We start from the raw sequence: 26,522 nt of genomic DNA, 5'->3' as shown, positions 1-26,522 counted from the left end.
TGTTTTTCATTAAGATGTTAGGTCGCAGTGGTCCATATCACCCTTCTTTGCATGTCTTCATATGAATCATGATCAGTGGCTATTGAAGTTTCAGTGGAAATATTATCAAAGTAAAATTATTCAATGCTTTCATCAAATCTCTGAAACGGTGATTAGATCGTGCACATTTTTAAAAAAGGTTAATTCTTTCACCAAACTTAATTTACATAAAAATTAAGACACTAGATGCTTCCAATCAAGTTTGGGGGACTTATTTGAGGAACCTCTATTCTCAAGGAACCAGTTTGCTAGAAGAGAAGGTGTTTCATATAAACCACTAGAATTGGGAGCAATCTTCAGTGCTCTGTAGATGTTTTAGCCATGGTTAAAGGGCTCCAGGGGCGATCCGGGAAACTACAGACCGGTTAGCCTGACTTCAGTGCCAGGAAAAATAGTGGAAAGTGTTCTAAACATCAAAATCAAGGAACATATAGAAAGACATGGTTTAATGGAGCAAAGTCAGCATGGCTTTACCCAGGGCAAGTCTTGCCTCAAAAATCTGCTTCATTTTTTTGAAGGAGTTAATAAACACGTGGATAAAGGTGAACCGGTAGATGTAGTACACTTGGATTTTCAGAAGGTGTTTGACAAAGTTCCTCATGAGAGGCTTCTAGGAAAAGTTAAAAGTCATGGGATAGGTGGCGATGTCCTTTCGTGGATTGCAAACTGGCTAAAAGACAGGAAACAGAGAGTAGGATTAAATGGACAATTTTCTCAGTGGAAGAGAGTGGACAGTGGAGTGCCTCAGGGATCTGTATTGGGACCCTTACTTTTCAATATATTCATAAATGATCTGGAAAGAAATACGACAAGTGAGATAATCAAATTTGCAGATGACACAAAATTGTTCAGAGTAGTTAAATCACAAGCAGATTGTGATAAATTGCAGGAAGACCTTGTGAGACTGGAAAATTGGGCATCCAAATGGCAGATGAAATTTAATGTGGATAAGTGCAAGGTGATGCATATAGGGAAAAATAACCCATGCTATAATTATACAATGTTGGGTTCCACATTAGGTGCTACAACCCAAGAAAGAGATCTAGGCATCATAGTGGATAACACATTGAAATCGTTGGTTCAGTGTGCTGCGGCAGTCAAAAAAGCAAACAATGTTGAGAATTATTAGAAAGGGAATGGTGAATAAAACAGAAAATGTCATAATGCCTCTGTATCGCTCCATGGTGAGACCACACCTTGAATACTGTGTACAATTCTGGTCACCGCATCTAAAAAAAGATATAATTGCGATCGAGAAGGTACAGAGAAGGGCTACCAAAATAAGGGGAATGGACCAGCTCCCCTATGAGGAAAGATTAAAGAGGTTAGGACTTTTCAGCTTGGAGAAGAGATGGCTGAGGGGGGATTTGATAGAGATGTTTAAAATTATGAGAGGTCTAGAACGGGTAGATGTGAATTGGTTATTTACTCTTTCGGATAGTAGACAGACTAGGGGGCACTCCATGAAGTTAGCATGTGGCACATTTAAAACTAATCGGAGAAAGTTCTTTTTTACTCAACGCACAATTAAACTCTGGAATTTGTTGCCAGAGGATGTGGTTAGTGCAGTTAGTGTAGCTGTGTTTAAAAAAGGATTGGATAAGTTCTTGGAGGAGAAGTCCATTACCTGCTATTAAGTTCACTTAGAGAATAGCCACTGCCATTAGCAATGGTAACATGGAATAGACTTAGTTTTTGGGTACTTGCTAGGTTCTTATGGCCTGGGTTGGCCACTGTTGGAAACAGGATGCTGGGCTTGATGGACCCTTGGTCTGACCCAGTATGACATTTTCTTATGTTCTTAAAATACAAAAACTTAGTCTGCAAAATTTAATGTATAATTACATAGAAACATAGAAATGACGGCAGAAGAAGACCAAACGACCCATCCAGTCTTCCCAGCAAGCTACGCACTTTATCCATTTTTTTTCCTTTTGTTTTTATTTATTTTTTTTATTTTACAGATTTAAAATAAAACCGTGAATATGGTATTGATTACAAGTTTGTGCACCCTTTTGGTACTTTGTGACACCTCCTTTGGCAAAAATAATAATTTCCAAACATTTCCTGTAGCCCAGCTAAGAGTCTTTCTAATCATGCCTTTGGACTGTTTTCCCCCTCTACCTTGCAGAACTCTTCTAGCTCAGAAATATTAGGTCTCAGTTTTAGTTTCATCAGTCCAGAGCACTTTGTTGCAAAGAGATTCAGGCTTATCAATGTTTTGTTTTGCATATTTTTAGATGATGACTGCATACTTTAGACTAGTGGTTCTCAATCTTTTTCCCATCGTGACACACCTGACAGACCACGCTCACATGTGTGACACACTGCTCATTACAACTCACGGCAGAAATAAAAAAAAAAATAAAGGTCCAGTTAAGAATGACACAAGGAAAAGATACATATTCTGTCTGAACAGAAATTGCATAAATAGTAAACATCCCATACCAAAACAGCAACAATTTCTAGTACTCAAACAGTAAACACCTTACCTAAGAAAAGGCAACACTGAAAATATTACATCAGGCCTTAAGACACCAATACACCTCCTATTAGGAAAACGGACTAAGTCAGGCTACTGTAGAGCCCTACACAAAAACTACATGCCAGCAGAAAACCTCACCTGAATCACATGTGCTGACCCTCACCTAACAATGTATAAAGAGACCAAAACGCATAACTAGAAGCATGCAGACAAAAACTGAATTGGAAACTGTAACAAGCTAGGGTCTCTGTATGCAGTGTAACAAAGGAAAAAGAGAAACATCACCAGTCCTTATAAAACAAATCAAGAAATATAAAATCAATAGCAGCAAAACTATACTAACAAAAAGAACAGATTATTTCAAAACAGCTGATGAATGGAATATCCAATAATTAAAGACTCATATCAAAAATTTCTAGATACCAATAAAATATTTCAAAATAGTAGACACAAAGACCCAGTAGGGAGGACTTTGGCTGGAGAAACTTCTCTGAGGAGAGGCAAGGTGAAAAGGAGCATCTTTGAGGCTCTAACTTCCACCTGGGAGCTGTTACCATCCGAAAGCGCCCCGAGCCATGCCCCCTTGTGACATCATCACTAGGGGACGGATCGCAAAATAAATTTGAGGCAAGTGCGGCGTGCAGCCACCAGCGTGCAGCCGAAGCCGCGCACCAAAGGGGCACGCCCCTTCTTAAGAATTTTCTACTTAAATTCTTTTTCTAACCCGTATGGGTAGAAAAAGAAAAACTAAGGTTTGGGCATCTTCACCTGCAGTTCCTGTGGCTAGAGGACCCATGGACTCCCACGTTATGAGGAGGGTAAATCAAACTGCCCAAAAATCAACTCCCAATATATCTTTTTCATCTTGATCCTCTGAGAGTCCCTGCCAAATGCAGCAGAACCTCAACAATTGAGTGAAGTGCCTGACCCCCTCTTCCCAAAGTAGGATACGAGTGGTGGAAGCATCAAATATTGACTGTTATACCCACCACTATTGAGGATACAGAGGTAATGGGGACACAGGAGGATCCTAGACTACAGGTAGTAGTCTCAGATCCCATTGATCCCCAGAACGTCACATTGGGAGATGTGTGGTGGGCAATTAATGAATTACAGAAAATTTTGTCTGTTCAATAACTCAGAATAATAAGACCTGTACTGAGATTAAAAATGTTGTAGAAACGCATAATATAGATTTAAATCATTTAGAGGAAATTAGTAAAACTACATCGCTACAATTAAATGCGTTATAAATGGTTAATAATTCTTTCATTAAAGATAGTTTAACAACTCAAAGGCTGAAAATCTGGAAAATGTATTTAGAATGAAGAATTTAAGATTTTTAAATTTTCCTGTCTCCAGATTAATATCTGCATATGAATTACTTAGAAAATACCTAGTAGAAATTCTGTCAATTTCAAGTGTGGATGATAAGAATATTTCCAAGTTATATTACCGTATTTTTCACTCCATAAGACGTACTTTTTTCCCCAAAAGTGGGGGGAAAATGTCTGTGCGTCTTAAGGAGAGAATATAAAAAAAACAAACAAACCTAACTACAGCCCCCCACCCTCCTGACCCCTTCAAGACTTGCCAAAAGTCCCTGGTGGTCCAGCGGGGGTCCGGGAGCGACCTCCTGCACTTGGGCCATTGGCTGCCAGTATTCAAAATGGCGCCGCTAGCCTTTACTATGTCACAGGGGCTACCGGTGCCATTGGAAGGCCCCTGTCACATGGTAGGAGCAATGGTCAGCCAGTGCCATCTTGTGCTCCTACCATGTGACAGGGGTCGACCAATGGCATCGGTAGCCCCTGTGACATAGTAAGGGCAAAGGCTATCGGCGCCATTTTGAATACTGGCAGACGACGGCCCAAGTGCAGGAGATCGCTCTCTGACCCCCGCTGGACCACCAGGGACTTTTGGCACATCTTGGGGGGGGGGGGGTCAGGAGGGTGGGGGGTTGTAGTTAATTAAATTTAAAGGGTTGGGATGGGGAATGGGGACAAAAAAAACATTTTATGCCCTACCCTAATTTGCTCCGTAAGACGCACAGATGCCCGGGAACAGAGCAGGTTTAGCACACCATTTGTTTTTTTTTTTAATTTTCTCGCTCTGAATCCTAGGTGCGTCTTATGGAGCGAAAAATACGATATATTCCTAACACCAGATTGAGAATTCAAGAGGGCAAGGAAGGTATGGATCAGGTCCAACAAGAATCACCAAATGTATCTGCTTTTTTAGAATCCTCTATCGATGATATTCCTAAAAGAGCAACTTTACTGGTCACTTTTTGTAGAGAAAGTGATAAAACTGTAATCGTACAGAAATATTTTAAGAAGAAAGATTTTTTTGTTTTGTGGACAAAGGATCCAAGTTTTCCCTGATGTCTCAGGTAGTACACAGTTAAGAAGGAAACAGTTCCTAGTGCTAAAGCCAAGAGCTTTATCTTTAGGGGCAACGTTTTTTCCTAAAGCTCCCCTGCAGATTCTCAGTAGTATTACAGAAGAACAAATTCATATTTCAGGATCCTGCCCACTTGGAATCCTTTCTGGTGGATAAAGGATAAATAACGGTTGAGGTATAAAAGCTGCATATTAAAGAATATATCTCCTGTATTTTGTAAGTTATATTTACATTTTTCCTTAATTGGTCTTGAATGATTCCTCCTATTATGGGGATTAGGAATTTTGATGTATTAATTTAGTTATACATAATGCCTTATGATTGATTGCCTGACATGTAAAATTCTTTTTTTGATTTTTTTTTTAATTGTAAATTTGTTTAAAATCTCAAAGTATAAAACAAAAAAACAAAGACCCAGTAATGAAAAACAATAAGGATACAAAAAAATGTTTTGCTCTGCATACCTGGGAACGTTTGATATGCAGGTGCCCTGAGATTGTTTTGAATTAGCAGGAGGAGGGGATGGCTTGCTTGCAACTTTCTTCTCTCTCTCTCTCTCTCTCTCTCTCTCTCTCTCTCTCTCTATCGCTCACATATACACATGCTTTTTCTCTCACTTATATAGGCTCTTAATTACACATTTACACACATGCTGCCTATCTTTTCACGCTTACACACACAGGCTTTCAATCACACACATACATGCTGTCCTTTTCTCTCACACACAGACTCTCATTCACATGCTTACACACATGCTCTCTCTCTCTCATTTACACACAGGCTCTCAATCACATACTCACATACTCCCTCACCTAAACCAGCTCTCAATCTCACACAGACACACATGCTCTCTCTCTTACTTATACACACAGGCTCTTAATCATACATACACATGATCTCTCACACACAAAGGTGCTCAATCTCACACACAGACACACACAAACACAAAAACCGGTTTTCAATCACAAACTTACACATACAGATTCTCAATCATACACTTACATTCATGCAGGCCCTCAATCACACACAAATACACTCTTTCACATACATGCTGTCTCACTCGCGCACACACATACACACACAGGATCTCAAACATATCCTTGCTCATTCACTCACTCCTCCCCTCCCCCGTACTAAGGGCAGCAACAGCCTCCTCCACTTCCAACCCTAAAGGCAGCAACAACCTACTTCATTTTTAGCCTTCACGGAGAAAGGAGTCCCATCGGCTGCGGGGGTTGACGTTGTTCCTCATTTTACTCTGAGCTGCACTGCTCATCCTTCAGGCCACACCTCTCTTCTTTTCTTCGAGCCGATGCTGAGAGCACTAGCATGGTCTCTTCTTCCTACACACGCACCTGCGGCTCACCACTTCCTCTTCCAGGGGGTGGGCAGGAAGAAGAGACCATGCTGGTGTTGCTGACTCTACCTGTTCTGCCCAGGCTATCAGCATTTTAAGCCTGGGCGGAGGACCTAATTCGCTTGGGTAGGGGGACGGGGTAGTGTGGCGACCCACCTGCGTGTTCTTGGCGACACACTGGTTGAGAACCGCTGCTTTAGACAATGAGGTTGTAGAAAAGGTTTCTTTCTGACCACTCTCCCATGCAGATCATTGCTTAAGCAACGCTGTACTATGCTCCTCTGGATAACTACTCTAGTGGCAGCTAAACTTTTCAGCAGGTCATTTGCAATGATCAGTGGGTTCTGTTTTACAGATGTGACCAGTTTTTAGTTCTATCAGATTTTTCTTGATCTTCCAGATCTTACCTTGACTTCAACAGTTCCATGAAACCTCCCATTTCTTAGCATTGTTTCTGAAGAACAAGGTTCCCAGAAACCTGCAAGGGGGGACAGAGTAGCTCAGAAACTAAGGGGGTGACTAAATGGTTATGATAGTCCTGTACTGGCCTCAGTATGGGTTCCATGCCTAGCTGCAACACCCAATAAAATTGATGATGATCTCATCCCTCGTGTAGTGCAATGAGAATCTACTACCTTCTCCCAGCCCAGCTATCTTTAAAGCTGATGTGGCTACAGCTGTATATATGCTGATGGATTTAAAAAAAAAAAAAAAAAAAGTTAGGGCTGGCGGCCTAAGAGGTGTTCATATTATGGTTGGTGCGCTAGAAAGAAAGAAAAGGTGAGCAAGAAGGCCTGAGGAAATATCCCAGCCCCCCTCCCTTGGCAATTCCAGTTTTGCTGATTTATGCACGTGCTCCCCCCACCTCCTAGCAAACGCCAATCCTCCTGCCTCTGGCAGCAGCCCCTAAATAATCCCTGCTGCTGGGGCCTTGCTACATGCAAACCCCCACTCCTTACAGCGTCACGGTGGCCAGAGCTAGCAGCATGGCTGTAGAAGAAGTAGCACTCTTACAGCTATCAGCAGTGTTACCAAGGCAACGCATGAGGCCGCCAGGAGCCGTACACTTTTACTGTGGCGCCAGTGGGCCTCCTCTCTGGGTCTTTTGACCCACCAAATTTTTTTTTTTAAAGATTTGTGTGTGTGTGTGTGGGGTGGGCAGGCAGCCTAGGCCTACCGACCTCTGTCAACACCTCTCGGGGACTGGGGGAGGAGGGCATGGGTTGCTTGCCCAACCTTCCCCCCCCCCCCCCCCATTAACGCTATAGTCTTTTAGTATAGCCTCATAAGCTTAAAGTTATCCAGGTACATGTACCCGGACAACTTTAAACCTATCCAGGGATGTTCAGAGATAGCAGGTTAGCTTTAAAATTATCTGGCTAAAGGTAGCCGGCTAACTTTATTCGGGACTATTCAGTGGGCTGTGTATCTGGTTGAATATCCCTGATGACTTATCTGGCTATGTGATGAAACGGGAGTTTTAACTGTTGGTTGTCAGGTAAAACTCATTTTTACTTTGAGAACATTTTTTTTTTCTAATGATCTTGAGCTAGGACAGCAGGTTGCATTATTATAATAATGCAGCGTTCAATAGGCACCAGCAGCTGATGAATCCCAGAACGAGCTGAGGGCGTCGCTGTGTTGCTGAGTCTCAGAGAAGGACAGTTGGACCTGGCTGCAGAGAAAGAGAGACCCTTTTCAACCGGGAAGTACAGCCGTGTGCTGATAGCAAAACGATACTCGGGATCATTGGGTCTGACCGAGAAATATTCAGCTTTTCATTCTAAAACTCCTTTTTAGATCTGTTGTACGATTCGTTTTCCCTGGTTGCAGTTTTTTTCACGTCATCTGCATTCACTGAAATTCCTTTTTATTAATAAACTTAATAGTTTATTAGTGTTTTGTGATTGATTAGAGACCCAAGTGAGTCCTATAGAATCCTAGTATTTTTAGTAAATGGTCTGTAAATGCATTTCTGAGAGCACTGTGACCCAGAAACCCTCTGACTAGCTTGTCGCCAGGCACTTGCCCAGAGGCAAGCAGAAACCCAGTTGGCAAGTGGACAGTTGCCAGGAGAAGAGCACATGTGCAGGTGAGGCCTGAGCAGTATTTGCTGGGCCACTCAGGTGACCAAGGGTTTCTCTTGGTGGCTGGTAGGGATAGCACAAGGGCATTATATGACAGGCTAACTTTAACGGGATAAGTTTTCCGTTTTTAAATATTGGCCTCTAATTTTATTTTGTGGTTTGATTCTTCATTTTTAGTTGGGTTTCTAGTGTTCTGATTTTATTGTGCAGTTGTGAATCATAGCTGATTATAGAGGGTTTTTGTACTGTACATGCCCCCACCATGGGTAGATAGGTCTTGAAAATCGGCGTAGAAATTATTACTCAGTTCAATTCTCCGAATCACACAAAAAGCTTCCACCATAGCCTGACTCCATGCCTCCAGATCTATGTTTAGACAGATGGGTTCTTCACAGACCGCAGGGCCTTTGGCGCTGTCCTGCCCACACCGTAGCTGGTGAGGAATGCCACTGCTAGCAGGCACGTCACCATACGTGCTGGGAGTGCCTCCAAGCATCATTTGGTGGTGTCCTTGTGCTGGCACTGGTTCCTCAGCACCTGGCCTGCCTGTGAAGACGCCACCCCTTCATACTACCAAGTACCTACTTCTGGAGGGGCGGGGGAGGCTTCTGGGAAGAGGGAAATGCCCAGAGCAGGATGCTGTGATTATTTTGTGGGGGGGAGGGGTTGGGACAAGGCATCTTTTGGCTGGCATTTTTGAAGTAGAAAAATCCACCATGTTAAATAGTTTTTTTTTTCATTTTGGGCTGGTTAGCATGAGGGGTTTCAGGCTGTCTCATAGGTGGTAAAAAAATATAATGTTTGGTCCGAGGCACATGTTTACATTGTCGCCTTCTTACTAAGCCCATGAAGAGCCACACTATTTTCCTTGGTTGGTAAAGCCTGGTTTGCATATGCTCCCTCATTTACATAAAATTAAGCAAGAAATGTCTTGCCTTATACATTAATGCACTGGAGGAATATCTTCATTTTTACATGATTGCATAGCGTACTGTTTTTAGTGTGCACAAAAGGCCACTTACTTGCATGTTAAAGTATATTGTATCAGGCCCCTCCAAGCTTGATTTTATGCTTTGTACATTGAAACACAGCTTCCAAACCCTTGCATTCTTTTACAGTTTTTCCAACTCATCTTTTCTGTCACACCTACCCTGTGCATTACAGGTTTGTGTACCATTTACTGACAGTCATGTTTTTCTTTCAAATTCTTCCAGTGTTAATAATAAAATTATTTAAAAAAAAAAATATCAAGCCCACAAGCATACTACTAGTCACTTTATCTTCATCACAGTGGACTCCATTGATTACTGCTTTCCAGGTTCTTTTGCTTAACCATTTTATTACCTATTTTAACAATTTTCTGTCCTACTCCCATGCTTGCTATGAAGCAGTAATGAAATCCAGATAGGTAACATTCACTGCATCTTCCTGATCTAATACTTTGTTCTCATCAAAGAACTAATCAACTTTGAGAAGCTCTTCCCTGTGAAAACATACTAGTAATCTACAAGTCTAAATGAAGGCAAACCGGGCCAGTCCCGCGTTCGCCGAAGATAACACGGGATCGGGTGGGAGGCAGGGCAGGCGGAAGTTGGGGGGAGGAGGATACGTGGAAAAAGGGGGGGGAAGAAGCGAGGAACGTAGGGAGCCAATGACAGTGCAGCATTTTAAAGGCTGCACTGTCATTGGGGCAAAACGGAAAGAAGTGGGTAGTGCGGGCTGGGAGCAGCCAGTGCGGGATCCGGCATCGAAGCAGGCAGAGGAGTTTTTGCTTCCCTCCCTCCCGCCCTTAATGTCTGAGCTTTTCCGGTTGGTGCTGGTGTGTCGCAGTAGGCGGAAACCCGAGCCATATTTGGGTGTTTATTTGTTACAAGGGTGAAGGGCATGTTGAAACGGGGGGTAATGCTCGTGCAGTTTGGGGCGGCTGCACGAGAAGGCCTAATGAGCAAGGGGGGGGGCCGATGCTCAGGCCGCAAGCCTACCCTCGCTGACGACGTGGCGGGGTAGGTGAAGGGGGAGGAGCTCCAAGCTGCTTACCATTGGGCCGCGATGGTAAGTGAAGAATGGCATGCGGCAGGTGGTGGAGGTAGAAGGAGTTCGTTTTGAATATTGTTAAAAGTGGCTCGGGTTAGGTTAATAAACTGCGGCCTTATTTTGTATTCCATACAGTTGTTGTGTCTAATTTGTGGGGGGTAAGGGGAGCAAAGGTGAGTGCCTGCCCGGACGACTGATCACGGGTACCTGTGTTAAAGGTACTGCAAGATCTGCAGTGTTTCCATAAATTTGCACAGTATCCCTGACTCCTCCTCATTAAGAACATAAGAACATGCCATACTGGGTCAGACCAAGGGTCCATCAAGCCCAGCATCCTGTTTCCAACAGTGGCCAATCCAGGCCATAAGAACCTGGCAAGTACCCAGATGCCTGTAATCTTACCTCTTCTGAAGGCAAGTTGTACAGAGTTGAGTGGGGACTGCAGTCAGCACTTGAGTTCTCCCCAGTAAACTGGGCCATACACCATCATGTTTCAGTGCCGTGTGAGCTTTCATCTGTGTAACAGTTGCATCTAAATCAATTCTGGTTATTAATGTACGCCACTTAATCAGTTGTGTCTCTCTCTCTCTCTCTCTCTCAGTTATAGTTACATGATTGATAATGTAATTCTCCTGATCACCGGGACTCTGCATCAGCGCTCCATTTCTGAGCTGGTTCCCAAGTGTCACCCGTTGGGAAGCTTTGAACAGATGGAGGCGGTGAACATTGCCCAGACGCCAGCAGAGCTCTACAATGCAATCTTAGTGGACACCCCACTTGGTAATGGTGGTTTTTAATGCATATCTCCGTCTCGGCTCTGTGCGTATTTTGTGGGGAGCGTGTTATGTCTACTTCCCTTGCACTTAACTTTTCTTGCAGAAATCTCACCATTTAACCATCCGGTTAATGAAGTGAAGTTTTGAGCAACAGCAGCTGCTCCAAAAGAAGCAAAAGGGGAAATATGATACAAATATTTAAATATATAGCAGGCCTCATTCAATACCAGAAAGTAGGATTTTCCATGGAATGAAAAGCTCAGTGACAAGGGGGTCACCAGGGAGGGGAGACTCATAAAAATGCAAGAAAATAATTTTTTTTGCTGAGAAGGGTGATGGACATTTGAACCAGAATTTTGAAGGAGGGATTAGGAGCCAAACAATGTCAGAATTCAAGCATGGGACAGATACAAAGGACAGGGAGGAGGTAAGTCCTAGATTAATAAAGATCTGTGTCAGTACAATAGGCAGGCACAAAGGATCTATTGCAAAAGATAGGTGTTTCTCTTAAAATAATAGGAAACCAGCAAAATGATTTTCTCCCTTTTTTTTTTTTTTTTTTTTAATATTCTTCTGATAACCAACTTCAAAAGCATTCCTTTGTTTGTCAGGGTTATGAGATGTATAAAAACAGAGGAAGTGGGAGTCAGCGCTCAGCCACCACACTTCTTTAAATTGAGAGTAGAAACTATTTTTTTTAAATATGGAATTACTTTATTAAAAATACTTTTTCAACTTCTTTACTGTAATATCCATTTAGGCAGCAAATTTGAGTTTTGCCATCACTACATTAGGAGGCACTGCTTCGTTAAAGAGAATTAAAATAAAATATGAAACTTATGCAGTTCAGACAAATATAAACTCATGCAAAGAATGAGAAAAACAAAAATAACTTTAACTGGATCAGTATTATGAAAGGGCATCCACTTTATTATAATTGAATCATCATGATGATTTATCTGTGGCATCAGGCTATCACCAGAATATCTATATAATGCTCTGTTTCATTTACAAAAAGAAAACCACCAAATTGCTTGAAGGTATAGTACAAGTTGACTGGGCACAGGTTCTCCCCATGCCACTATCCTGCATTGTCCCCATTCCCCTTGTCTCCCCGCTGAAATCACTCCCGGATATTCTTCAGTCTCAGCTGCAAGCAGTCTCTGGGTTTTGTTTAGCACACTTATCACTTTTTATCTAGGGCACCTAATAAAAAAAAACAAAAAACCCAGAACAATTCTCAAAGAAAAATTAAATAATTGTTACAAAACAAGGCAAAGAGCTGATTTGAGATGATTCTGAAAGTAGGGAAAGATAAGGCAGATGGAATATTTGGAGGGAAATTATTCAAGAAATAGAATGGATGTGGGATGTAGTCTTATGTGAAAGGGATGGTAGGAGAATGCTAGAAGTGTAGAGAACATGTAGTGGTATACCTTGAGACATGAAGTAGGTAGGAACAGACGCACAAGTTGACCTTTTAGAGTGCAATTTTCTAAAGCCCTTTTCCTGTACAAATCCTGCATAAATATAATTTATGCAGGATTTGTACAGGAAAGGAAAAGAATCCTGCATAAATCATGACTATTTAGTCATGAGTATACGATATTATTACAGTCCTGAGTATATGATCTTATTTAGATTTGTGTTAGTATTCAGCCCAGAGGCTGGATTATGGTTAATCCTGAGTAGATTACCAGATATTATTTTCTCTGAGTTACCCATACCTTTTGGCTCTTCCTCCTCCCAGTTCGAGTGCCCCTGTTTTATTGTAACTTCTATCACTTTTCGCCTATCGTTCAGGTTGATGTTAATGTTATTGCATGCACCATTGTTCCTTGTAAACCAATATGATATGATTGGGATCATGAATGTCGGTATAAAAAAGCTCTAAATAAATAAAGATAAGTCTGCATTCCTAGGGCAGGGTTACGCCAGGGGGAGGCAACACCACCCAGAGTTTTGCCTAGAATAAGTACCTGCAAAAACAATCTAGCGCAAATCTCCGTGGATGCTTTTGTCCTTGGTCAGTTTCCCCTTCAAGAACTGATGCGATCGCTATTATGTGCAGAGAAAATCTTTGGGGAAATGTCTGTGCATACGTTTAAGAAGTGCAAACGTGTGCACTTTAAATTTGAACTCCTCCCCTGGGGACTGCTCCAGTCGATCAGGCCATTCACGCACAAACTTACTCACTTATTGGGTGGACAGTTTTGTAAAATACTATTTCTGTGGGCAAAGCATTTGTTTTACCTGTGGAAATGCCTTTGAAAATTGCCCTCACTGGCCCAATGGAGACTAAAATATATGCACTGGCCCCTCTTTTCTGTAGGATAATAGTTCTGCTATTATCTAAAGAATCAAAAACCCAACAGTGTTTTTTGATTGATTTTTTATATCATTCTTACAATCTCACTTGACCAAATAAAGATGTTGTGAAAAAAATGTCACTTCTGATTAGAAAGAATGACCATCGTAAAGGGCTCAAAGGCTGCCCGTTCTGGTGCACAAGTTTTAATCATCAGTCATTCTAAAACTTCAGGGAACAAATTAAGATCCAACCAGTGTACAGTCCAGCAATCCCTTTTTTTTTTTTTAAGAATAAATTATATATGCAAAATGAAATAAATTTCTTATATGCCGGGTACAATAAATCCAAAAATATTTAAGACTAATGTTTGCAAAGACAAAGGGATGCTGTATGGTGTCAGTTCCACATACCCTAGGGTATCTAATTTAAAATCTGTGCCCCAGAACGGGCAGCCTTTGAGCCCTTTCTGATGATGTGCTTTTACATTGTGCTATATGATGAGGGTCATTCTTTCTAATCAGAAGTCACATTTTCTCACACATCTTGATTTGGTCGAGTGAGACTGTTTGTTTGTTTTTTGGTTGGTATGCTTATGCTGCAGATATCCGTAAGCACTTGTGAAGCAGAATTCCTTAATGTTCCTCTGCCCATTTACAGAACGTAAGTGTTTAAGCTGTACTGGCTTACATGCAGGCTATCTCTTAAATCACTGCAATCCAAAATTCTTATTTTCGCGTACTTTATATTCATTAATAGGAGTCGGGGATTTTTTTTTTTAGCTCCTAGAAATCCCCATTCCATTTCATTTTTCACATGTGTCTGTTGTACATGTGTTACAGAGATATAGACAGTCTGCAGAAAAGATCCCCTTGGTCCCCCTGTCACTCAGGGTCCATTCTCAGCTTCTGTAGGTATATCTGGATGTGATGTCGTCTACTGGCCATTCATCTCTTTCTTCTTCCTGGGTTTTAGCTGCCTTTTTCCAGGATTGCATCTCTGAGCAAGATCTCGACGAAATGAACATTGAAATAATCCGGAATACGCTATATAAGGTATGCAAAGTATTGCCCATATACAAAGTGATCTGGGAAGAAGCATGGAGAATTAATTAAAATTAGTTGTTTTTTTGGGTCAAACTCTTCTCTTTACCACTGTAGCCATCATACCTTCTACCCCTCTTCTGTTTCTTCACAATTATCTGTTAGCCCAATCTGCTATTAGCAAAACTCTAGGCTCTCTGTTAAGACATATCCTATTGCCCTAAACACATGGTTGAAATGGCTTATGAAATTATAAATCACTTAGTTTTGCCAACAAAAAATATTTTTGAAATAGTTTGTTCTTATGTTCCTAACTGATATGTGGCCGGTTTGTATCCCATGTGTATGATTTTACGTTTTTCAGCATTGAAGCTCATTTATCAAACCTTGACCATTCTTCCAGATTTTTCAAATCCTCTTTTCAGTTTTCACCACTTTTGGTATGTCTGCTCTGTTGATTTTGTTTTCTTTTTATTTTAACGTCTGCAAATAGCATATTGTTCCCTCAAGTTCCTCAGCAGTTTCTCTAATAAAGTTACTGACAAGAACCAGTCTGAGGCGTGGGTTACCTCACTGGACACTGTACCTTCACCAGTGTGGACTCTATTTACCTCTACCCTCCGCATCTTGCTGCTCAACCTTCTCCTCATCCAGTTTACAACGTTTGACGCACTCTAATACTATTCAGCTTGCCTCCTAGTCATCTTTGCAGGACAGTGTCAGAAACCTTACTGAAGTCCAAACATGCAATACCTACTTACTCCGGTTTGATCTACAATGTTTGTTCACCTCACTAAAGAGCTCAATCAAATTTGGCTGACCGGAGCTTCCCTTTATAAAGCCATGAGGTCTGGCGTCATGTAATGTACCGTATTTTTCGCACTATAAGATGCACCTGACCATAAGATGCACCAGGATTTAGAGGAGGAAAATAAGGAAAAAAAAAAAATCTGTCCCCATGAGGGACTCTGTACAGAGCTCCCCCCGGTGGCTGTCCATGGGATATTTTTTTAGTTTTGTTTTTTTTATAGTAAGGCAGAGAACATCCACACAGGTACTCACACTCGCTGGTTTTCTCTCCCTCACATACATGCATAGGCTCTTTCACACTCACTAGCTCTCCCTCACATATACACATACCCACAGACAATCACATACTCAGACTCTCTCCCTCATACACACAGTTCTCACACCAGTTATTTAAACTTTCATGACTGCTCCAAAGTTCAATAATAAATAGTCAGGTCTATATTACATTGATAGGAGAGCAATTTGCTCCTAATATTTCAACAGGTAGCCACTTAATCAGCACAGGCAGTAATTCTATTTGCTTTTCATTAATTTCAGCTGTCAAACAGCTAATCAGTAATGAAAAGCCACATTGCTTCATATGCAAGAAACATTTTATCAGAAATCACTGAACCACACAAAAAAAACCAAAAAAGCAAAGGTCTGTGTCATGTATTCTCCAACCCAGGCAGTATACCCACCCCCATGACCCTCCAATGCATCCAAACAAATGAGAAGGAAATGGCCTGCACCATCCACACACCCCGATGCCATGTATCGTCCTCCGCCGACAGAGCCCGAGCTCCCCGCTGGTCCGCTGTTCCCAGGGTGCATCTCACTACAAAGATCGGTGTGGACAGGTCAGACATCAGCTCTTAGAACCGCATGCGCTACGGAGGCCCCTCCAGTTCAAACAGCTCCCTGCCGCTCTGCTGTTCTCGGAGTGCATCTTGCTGTGAAGGCTGGCGCAGCGCAGGTCAAATGTCAGCCGTCTGAACTGGAGGGGCCTCCGTAGCCCGCATGGTCCGGGCGGCTGATGTGTGGCCTGTGCTGCGCAGGCCCTTGCGGCAGGGTGCGCCCCAGGAGCAGCAGACCGGCAGGGAGCTCGAGCTCCGCCGGCGGAGGACGAGACACAGCATCGGGGCCCATGGTCGGCGTGGGCCATCTCCCTCGCATCTGTCCAGACACACCAGAGGGCCGTAGGGGCGGTGTGCATTTGACCTGCGCCGCCATGCTGATTGAGCTGAGTTGGGGGGAGGAGGAGGGGGGTGGAGCGTGAGAGGGAGAGACGCTACATTCGCTCCATAAGACGCACAGACATTTTCCCCTCACTTTTTGGGGGAAAAAAAGTGCGTCTTATGGAGCGAAAAATACGGTACTTATTCAAGGTGCTGCACTGTCTGTCTTTAGTGGTGCTTCCATAATTTTGCCCACTACATACACTAAAGTTAAACCACTAAATCTGTACTTGCCCGCCTCCTCCTTATCTCCACTTATGTGTACCAGGCCTATGACCACACCCCTTGAACCCTCTTAAAGAATAATTAGACAAAGCTGTCAGGGGCGTGAACTCTTACTATCCTGGCAGTACATGCTTTCGGGCCCCATGGCTTTATTCTGCTCATCTGCAGAAGCGCTTCACGCACATCCTCTGTAATTTGGTTTATACTCGCCTCACGTTTATCAGTGCTCTTTCCAGCCTTAGGTCCATTGCCTTCCTTTTCTTCTGTAAATAATATTGCTGCTTCTTGTGAGTCCCTTTTAGTTTTTCACCTCTTCATAAACCTACTCTTACTGACTGAGCAGTTTTTCCTCCATTTGGACCCCTTCCTTTGAATTTCCTTATAGTTCTGTCGTCCTGCCTGAAATTTGTTTCTTGTACTTTTTGAATGTTTACCTTTTTGCTGAACTTGAAATTCAATAAGCCTGTAAAAACAAAAAAACCCCAAACTCCAAACCCCAAACCTGTGGCAGAGTGAGCTCTGTGCACATGAGCCTAAGTCTTTTTTCTTTTATGCCTTTCCTTCTCAGGCATACCTGGAATCATTCTACAAGTTCTGCAAGGCGCTCGGAGGCACCACTGCTGATGCCATGTGTCCAATTCTTGAGGTAGCCATGACCGCATGCCTTTACACATACATCTTGGTTTAACAAGGAAATGGTTATTGCTATTTTGTCTCCTTAATGTCTTTGTTTACTTTTGCATCTCCCAACAAATAGAATAAATTATCTCTTGACTAGTCTGTTCTGTCCATTATGTGACTCTCTTGCGTTAACAAGATTTACTCTATATTTGCTCAGTTGTTAGGATAGGTAGCTGGCCAGTATAAGCAAAGTACTACATCGACCAGATCTGAAATGGTTGATACCTGGCTCGTATCAAAGACCACTTTCTTCACATCAGCACCAGCAGGGGCTGCTGCTTCCCATTTTCAGTGAGAGCCTGTTGTCTGAGCACTTGGATGGATGACCTGTCTGTTCCTGAGAACAGCATATCGGCACCAGGAGGATGGCATTATAAAAATGTACATGCAAGGAAACTTTTCTCATCCTCCAAGATTTTTCTCTAAATATGGCTGGTGGTGATGGATAACAGGCAGCTGTCTGTCACTTGTTGCTTGTAGCATGCAGTTAGATGGCTAGTGAGCCAGTCCAAAAGCCCCTCCCCCCCCCCCCCCACCCATGTCCCCTTTAGCAACTTGGTTCAGAGCAAAACTCAAGCAGTATCCCAATTTTATCACAAAACATTTTGGTATAAATTCAAACTTTAAAAAGCAAGGAAGAAAGAGTTGCATATATAGAAAGGTGGATACCTACATACGTGAAGGGTGATAATGCTCAGACACGTCTGGGTGGGGGAGGTGTCTCTTTGTGGCAGTGAGTGTAGAGGTGTGAAGGGTATATGTCTGTATTGTTAGGGGTGTATGGGTATGTGTGCATGAGAGGGATTGTTTAGCGGGGATTTACCTTGGAGTTATATGAAGAGATGTGAAAAGGGCATGGAGCTGTGTGTTGGGGATAGGGTGAAACAGCGGACTTTTTATGGTAAGTAGGTGTTTTTGTGGACAAGCAGGGCAGTAATCAGCTGAGAGAGAAAAGCTCTCTTCCTCTTCAGCTAGCCATACCAGTCCAGATGCATGGGTTATGCTCATCAACCGTAGATGGAAACAAACAGGCTTGCTGATGTCGTCCTTTATGGGCTCCCTCACTGACCTCAGTTTGCCAATATTCTCTGTCTCTGGCAGATGGTATGCGAGCCTCCTGTGCAGTGAGCTGAGGCCTAATTAGGCTGGGTGAAGAAAAAAAATGTTTAGGCTCAGATGGGCAGTTCTTGAGGTGAAAGTTTCATGCTCCCTTCCTGAGTTGAGCAGTGCCCTAGACTCTAGGGGCTTCCAGTTCCTGGAACAGGGATTAACTGGGGTTTGTTAGTCCTCCGCCTAGTATATTAGTAGTTCTTCCCCTCTTAAAAAAAAAACCCAAAAAAACAAAAACAGTGGTGACCTTTCTTTGAAAATTCTTTGTGCCATAGCATAAAAAAAAACCCAACAAAGTTTCAGAAGGAGCACTTTTTTGGGTGAATGACAGATATTTATTTTATTCAAAACGAGGGCCGTTTTTAGCAGTGAGGTATTATGACTGCTCCTTTAGAGCATGGAAAAAGACTGCCCTATGCTGTCTGCAGCTCACATCTGTAATTGGTGGGGGGAGATTGAGAAGGAGACAGGACAGCAGCAGTATATTCAGCTGTTCCGGGAGGGTGTGTGTGTGTGTGTGGGTGTGGAAGGCCACATCAGCAGAGCAGATGGTCCAGCCTGTTTCCGCCAGTGTGCTTGCTGCTGCAGCAGGAAGAGTGGCCATGTTGGATCTGTGGCTGGAGAATGCAGACCCAGGGAGGCTGAAATAATTTCCTCCAGAGCCATGTGTGCGGCTAATTTTAAAGGTCCAGGTGCCACCACATCAGAATCTATTTCCTCTTCAGCCTGGACTTCAGTATGGGCTGAATTTTTGCTTACATCTGGCATTTTGTTTGGGGCAGACCTCTGCTCCAGGACCCTGTGTAGTGAATTCTGATCTCCATGGTGCTGCGTCTAGGGCAATAGGATGAAAGAGGGCTCTTTGAAGGTCATTTATAGAAGAGGTGGTGCTTCCCTGCTGAGGAAGAAGGTTCGTCTATGACTAGTCTGTTTCACATGGACAAACTGGCTGGCCTGATCTCTCATTCCTTGTAAATTCTTAATATTGCTAAGGGAAAGATAGATGAGGGTCCTGAGGCTTCACAGGATGCTATTATGACTAGTTTAAAGAAGTTCTCTTAAGTCCTTCCCTTTGCACAGGGCAGTAAAGGATTTGATTAATCTGAAGTGGGATTTGCCAGAGGTCAGTTTTAAAGGCAGATGAGTTACTGGCAAAAGATGTTCACTCTTGGCTCCCAGGAAAGTGCACTGGTATGTGCTTTCACTGAAAGGACTACCATTTCCGTGGAATGAGGCACTGGTCTCAAGGTTCTCCAGGAAAAAGAAAATTGAAGCAGAACTTAAGCAAACCTTAGAGGCTTCTTCAGGTGGGTAGTGTGTAACTATTAAGGCAAGGGTCGGTTTCAAGAAAGTACAATGGAGGACTCTGGTTCAGTCCTTCAGCTTAGATGGACCCAGGGGCAGCCTTATTGGTGGATGCCACTTTTGATTTGGTACGCTCTCTATTGATGCAGCAATGTGTTTGCTGTGGCTTCAAAACTGGTCATCTGATTCAATTTCTAACTAAGCTACTCTTTAAGGGGAAGCTGTTCTTTGGTAAAGATCTTGAGAAGATGGCTAAGGCTTGGGGTGAATTCAGGATGCTCAGGCTTGATAAGCCAAGGATCTTTGCATCAGTCTGTATTCAGGAATATAGAGAGGTAAGTCAAATCAGTATATAGGAAATCAAAGATCCAGACCCTTTAGTATGTTCCAGTCCTTTTGTTCCTCTGAGGGTAGGAAAGGATGCAGGTTCAGGGGTGCGCACACCTTTCGGAACTCCTTAAGAAGGTTTTCAGACCCAAACTCTGGAAGTGAACATAGATAGTCACTTAACAGACTTCTTCCAGAGGTGAGGCCTGATCATTTCAGATCATTTGAGACAGCTATACTTTAGAGTTCGGTTCTCAAGGGAATGACAATTGCAGACGCCTTTATGGTTTCCCCTTGCATGAAAGGAAGACATGGTAAGAGTAACGTTCTGTCATCTCAAAATAGGGGCAGTAGTGCTGGTTCCGCATGTTAGTGAGGTCAGGGTCTGTATTTAATTTTACTTTGTGGTTCCCAAAAAAGAGGGATCCTTTCAGACTATTCTGAATCTAATCTAGGGTCAACAATACCCTAAAGGGACTTCATCTGAGGATGGAAACTTTGTGGTCAGCAATTCTGGCTGTGATACAGAGGGAATTCCTAATGTCCTTGGACCTGACAGAAGCGTATCTCAGTCTTCCCATCAGAAACCAGCATCCGAAGTATCTTCGTTTGTAATGTTGGACAGTCATTTTTGTTTTCAGGTGCTGTGTTTTGGCTTAGCCAAGTCTCCAAGGTTATGGTGTATGGTGTGCTTGCATAAGAAGGACATTTTGGTTTATCCTTATCTTGATAAGTGGTCAGTTCGGGCAGAGTCATTGCAGAAGAGTAAAACAACAATGTCCAGAGTGATTGTTACTGCAGGAACTGGGCAGGGTAATACATTTTATGAAGAATGAGTTGCAGCCTTCAGTCCCTAGAGCAGGGGTGGGCAATTCCTGTCCTCGAGGGCTGCAAACCAGTCGGGTTTTCAGGATATCCTTACTGAATATGCATGAGAGAGACCTGCATACACACTGCCTCAGTTGTATGCAAATCTATTTCATGCATATTCATTAGGGGTATCCTGAAAACCTGACTGGTTTGCAGCCCTCGAGGACCGGACTTGCCCACCCCTACCCTAGAGTATGGGAGCACTTTTTGACATGAAGATCCAGAAGCTTCAGTCAGCTGTGGGCCTTGCTAAGCAATATAAGACCTATAGTGTGGAGTTACCTTCAACTGCTGGGCTCCATGGCGCGGCAGCCTTAGATTTAGTTCCTTGGATGAGAGCTTACATGTAACTCTTACAGAAGACATTGTTATCCAGTGGGATCCTCGATTGCAGGGGTTCTGAAGCAGAGAAAACTCAGGCTAATCAGTGGCTGATGACCGAGAATTTAGAAGAGGAAGTGGATTTGGAGTCTCCCTACAGCAACGATGGATGCCAATTTGCTAGATTGAGGGGCTTATAGTCCAGGGCTAGTGGCTCAAGGAACTTGGTTGTTGGAAGAAGCTCATTAGTTCATCAGCCAATTGGAACCCAGGGTGATATGTAAATTTTCTACATGAATGTCGGTATATAAAAGTCCAAAATAAATAAAATAAATAAATAACTGGCCCTCCTTCATTTGCATCTCTCCTTTGGAGTTGAGCAGTCAGAGGTTGTTTTTTTGTTTGTTTTTATTATAATCAGTGTCACAACAGTCCATCAAGGGAAGACCAAGATTTCTTGGGTTTCAGCTGAAGTTCCTCTCTTGGATTGGGCAGATAAACATGTGAAAGCTGTTTTGGCATTACACATAGGAGGAATATTTATTTATTTATTTATTTATTTATTTAAACCTTTTATATACTGTCATTCTAAATAAAAATCACAATGGTTTACAATTAAAACACACAAAATCAACATAAAAATAATAAGCATTCATAAAATGATAAAATTAAACATCAAATTAAATAAAAAAACACATTACATATGCTTAACTTTAACCTCTCACACACATAATGTTCTCAATTCAATTATCTATTCTGCAATCTCTTTTACCTAAGCTTATAAGCATTCTTAAACAACCAGGTTTTCAGTTCACGTCTAAATCTCTTATCAGTTAATGTACATAATATTTTGGGCATGGTATTCTGCAACTTAAGACTTGCTATAGAAAATGCAGTCTCTAACTTCAGTATTCCAGCGGATTTCCTAAACTGCAGTTCCCTGGATCCTTGGTAATGTGTTCAAAGGGTCTTCTCTCAGATAGCCAGATGGGGGGAGCCAGTGATGGAATAGACGGCATCTGTCAAAAATGCAAAGCTAAAAAGCTGCTTTAGTAGATGAAAAGAAATGGGGCTGTAGGGATTGGATGCCCTAGTTGAGACATTTTTAAGGATGCTTTTATATTAAGATTTATTTTTATTGTTCTGTTTTATTTGTGTGTTAAGTTTGTATTGAACTGATTATATGGATGTATTTTTCTTGTAATCCACATCAAACATTTGCATTGGACAATGCAGAATATAAGTGCTTTCAAATAAATAAATAAACAAGACATGGCTTCATGTGGGTCTGCTTTGTATTTTTTCTATGGCTTCTGGTGAGTAGGTCATTCCAGACTATTTTCAGGCATTAGGATCTGGTGATCTTGGTGGCTCCCGACTGGCCATGGTATCCTTGGTATGTTTATCTAGTTAGGATGGTAGAAGGGAATTGGTTGATTGAACCAAACCTCTGTTCTAAGGTAATGAGTCCAATGGTGCCTGAAGACCCAGATCGATTTTGTCTTATAGCTTGGCAATTGAGAGGGCTCAATTGATTAAGAAGATCTGTTCTTAAAACATGATAAAAACTCTGTTGCGTTCTACGAAGAGCTCTACTTTCTTGATGCTTGTGAAAGTTTTGTGCATCTTCGAGGACTGGTGCACTGAAAGTGCAGGCAAAGAAGGACTTGTTGCCGTGTGTCCTACAGTTCTTGCAGGATGGTTTAGATAAAGGTTTGGCTCTGAACTCCTTGAAGTTTCAACTAGCTGCAATTGCATGTTTTAAGAGTAAAGTTTTCTGTACCCGCTGTCATCCTTGCCTGATGTATCTCATTTCCTTAAGGGTCTCTGTTTCATCTTAGGTCAAAACTGTACAAATTCTATCTGACATGTGCACCCTTTCAAGGAGATTTTGGTCAAGTTATTCACTCTTAAGATTGTATTCTTAGTAGCCATGAGGCCGATATTCAGTAGGCTGTTCAGTGGACAAGTTATCTGGATAAAGTTAGCTAGATAACTTGTCCTGTGTATTCAGCAAGATAAACGTCTCGCTGAATATACTTACTTAAAGTTATCCAGCTACATAGCCGGATAACTTGAAAACCTAATTGGCAATGTTTGAATATAGCAAGTTAGGTTTTCAAGTTATCCTGCCTTGTGTGGCTGGATAACTTTCTACTTAACCAGATATCTTCAAAGATATCCAGTTAAATAGCTGTTAATGTCACCCCAAAAAGAAAAACCTCTGAGGGGCCCCACAACCTGATTGTGAGCCTTCCTCCCTCTTAAACATAAATGGCCCTGTTGGGTCCAGCAGCCCCAAAACAAGTATGATCCCCTGCCACTGCCACCACCTTTCCCAGTTTCATTGAAAAGGTTGACGTTGGTACTCCTGGCCTTCACCTTCCCTCCCTCCCAGTCACATCAGAAGCTCTCAACTCTCCCCCACCCTGGACTCCCCTGCCAGGAGCAAGAGTCTTACTCATCTGCACCCGGCAGCTCCAGCAAGCTTCTCATAATTTAGCCCTATAAAAAAGAGGCGTTTCAGGGGAATTCTAGGGAGAGTCCGAGAAATCCAGCTAACCTAGCCAAATATCGGGTATATCCTGCTAAGTTAGCCAGATAACTTTCTACTTCACGGGATAGCTGCAAAGATATCCAGTTAAGTAGTGTTGCCCAAAAAAAATTCTAAGGGCCTGTGGCCCGATTGTGAGCCTTTCTTACCCTCTTTTAAACATAAAATGGAGCTTTCGGGCCCAGCAGCCCCAAAACGAGCACGATCCCTTCCCCCCCACCACCACCACCTTTTACCAGTTACAGTAAAAAGGTTGCCATCTGTACCCCCCGGCCTTCACCAACTCTCCCCAGTCACACCAGAAACTCACCCCTCCCCCGCCCTGGACTCTTCTGCCGGGAGCAAGGGTCTTACACGCTGCTTCTGATAGCACAACGTTCATTGTGAGTGCTGTGGTGTTCTCTGATCGTTTTGCCTCTTTTGCATTGCCTGCTTTTGGTGCCATAGAGTAAACCGGAAGTGTTGCTCAAGCGCTTCCAAAATCTGCACATATATCTTCACTGAGTTCTAGTCTGCGCAGAATGTGAATACATCATATATTTAGTGCAAAGTATTTTATTTACGGTGCCTGGTGTCATGGTCCCTTTGATTTATTCCACAAAAAGTTCTAGAACACAAAAAGACCAGAGGGAATGAGAGAGCGTAGCCTTGTCGGATCTATGACCTACTAGGTTTGATTTGCAGCCACTTACATTGTGGCACTAAAAACAATCTACTTTGACAGCTCTACAGAACAGATCATCCATCCTGATGGTTAAAGGCTTCCTCCTGGTCATGGCTCACAAATGCTGCTCGGATACGACAGCCTTTTGTAATATAGATCATGTCCCCGATCAGAGCTATGCTATTCCTGTAGTCTATTAGACAAAACCTTTTCCAGTGTCACATTTCCTCTCCCTTCTGCTTATACAAGAGCATAAGCAACCCCGGCACAGCATCTGCCCAATGAGCTCCCATCTTCTAGCGAGAGAGTTCAGCTGTGAGGCAGTTGATACCTTGAGTCTTCCCATGCTTTTGAAGGATTTGGTGGCCTGGTGTAGCTCCTCCAGCATAAGGGCTTTGTCCATGACCATGCTTCCTGCGGGACTATGGTCTTGGTGACTCTCTCCAGGAACCTGAGAGCCTGGATTGACCTGGACTGCTTGTAAACTTTGAGGCACTGGCAAACTGTGGTCCAGCTATTGCGGAGCCTACGCTTCAGGGAGGTCGTAGAGAGTAAAATAATCAAATGCCAGTGCACTGTCAGGGTAGCTAGGATCCCCAGCTATGTCCTCTGATGCCACTCCTTTAAAAAGACTTTTACTGACACAAAAGGCAGATGGTTATAAACATGCTCATGTCAGTTTTCTGCAACCCTAGAGCTCTGTTCTCTTTTCATCTCTTCTCCTGGAGTCTAGTACTTCCCTCAGCACTAACAACTCGCCCATGCCAGGCTTCCTTGGGTACACTTTGGAAGTAAGCAGGAGGAGCCAAGAGGAAAAGAACTGAGTATGCTCAGTATTACATGGTCACACTATTTAACTTCCCATCTGTAAGTGACTTGGTCATGCTGTTTAGACAATGTGTTTTCAAGTTTCTGTGCTTGATAATAGTATGAGCATGCTGTTGGAGATCTGCTTTACTGCAGCCATGCCAAATCTTTACACAGTGCTTATTAATTGCACTGGAGAAGGTACAGAGAAGGACGGCCAAAATGATAAAAGGGTTGGAGCAGCTCCCCTATGAAAGGCTAAAGAGGTTAGGGCTGATCAGCATGGAGAAGAGACGGCTGAGGGGAGGGATATGTTACAGGTCTATAAAATCATGAAAGGACTTGAACAGGTTAACGTGAATCGGTTATTTACTCTTTCGGATAATAGACTAGAGGGCACTCCATGAATTTAGCAAGTAGCACATTTAAGACTAATTGGAGAAAATGCTTTTTCACTCAACGCACAATAAAGCTCTGGAATTTGTTGCCAGAGGATGTGGTTAGTGCAATTAGTGTAGCTGGGTTTAAAAAAGGTTTGGATAAGTTCTTGGAGGAGAAGTCTTTTAACTGCTATTAGTCAAGTTGACTTAGGGAATAGCCACTGCTATTACTGGCATTAGAAGCATGGGATCTACTTAATGCTTTGGGATCCTGCCAGGTTCTTATGGCCTGGATTGGCCACTGTTGGAAACAGAATACTGGGCTTGATGGACACTTTGTCTGATCCAGTATGGCAACTAAAAGTAAATAAATAAATAAATGGCATTTTAAGATGCACATTAAGACCCTGATTTTAAAAAGCATTTACACACTTAAAAGTGGGTTTTACATGTGTAAATGCACTTTACCTGTGTAAGTGGACTTTTGAAAAATGCTACAATATATGCCATTGAATTTTCAATAGGATATTCATCTGTAAGTGCACTTTACACGTGGAAATGATTTTTGAAAATTGCTACAATAATATGTTACATTTACATGTGTAACTCCTTTTAAATTATCTCCTAATTTTTTTTGCAGACACCCTAAACTGTTTTAATGCAAGTTTTACTGCTTAGGCCTCTTTATAATGTTATATTTCACCTATGGTTACAGCTTT

The 26,522-nt window shown here is 42.5% G+C and overlaps 1 protein-coding gene across 1 annotated transcript in view; it reads left to right on the top strand.

Moving 5' to 3' along the window:
- The window catches only part of ATP6V0D1 (ATPase H+ transporting V0 subunit d1), a 101,717-nt gene that overhangs the window by 57,972 nt on the left and 17,223 nt on the right, over window positions 1-26,522 (top strand). Inside the window, exons 3-5 of the mRNA XM_029608802.1 lie at window positions 11,007-11,185; window positions 14,465-14,544; window positions 17,353-17,430. Of these exons, the coding sequence (XP_029464662.1) occupies window positions 11,007-11,185; window positions 14,465-14,544; window positions 17,353-17,430 (337 nt within the window). The remainder of the gene's footprint in view (window positions 1-11,006; window positions 11,186-14,464; window positions 14,545-17,352; window positions 17,431-26,522) is intronic.

The sequence above is a fragment of the Rhinatrema bivittatum genome, chromosome 7 (assembly GCF_901001135.1).
Source record: "Rhinatrema bivittatum chromosome 7, aRhiBiv1.1, whole genome shotgun sequence".
In the NCBI taxonomy this organism is placed as follows: Eukaryota; Metazoa; Chordata; class Amphibia; order Gymnophiona; family Rhinatrematidae; genus Rhinatrema; species Rhinatrema bivittatum.
Note: the sequence above shows the minus strand (reverse complement) of the source record. Positions and strands in the feature narration are given on the sequence as shown.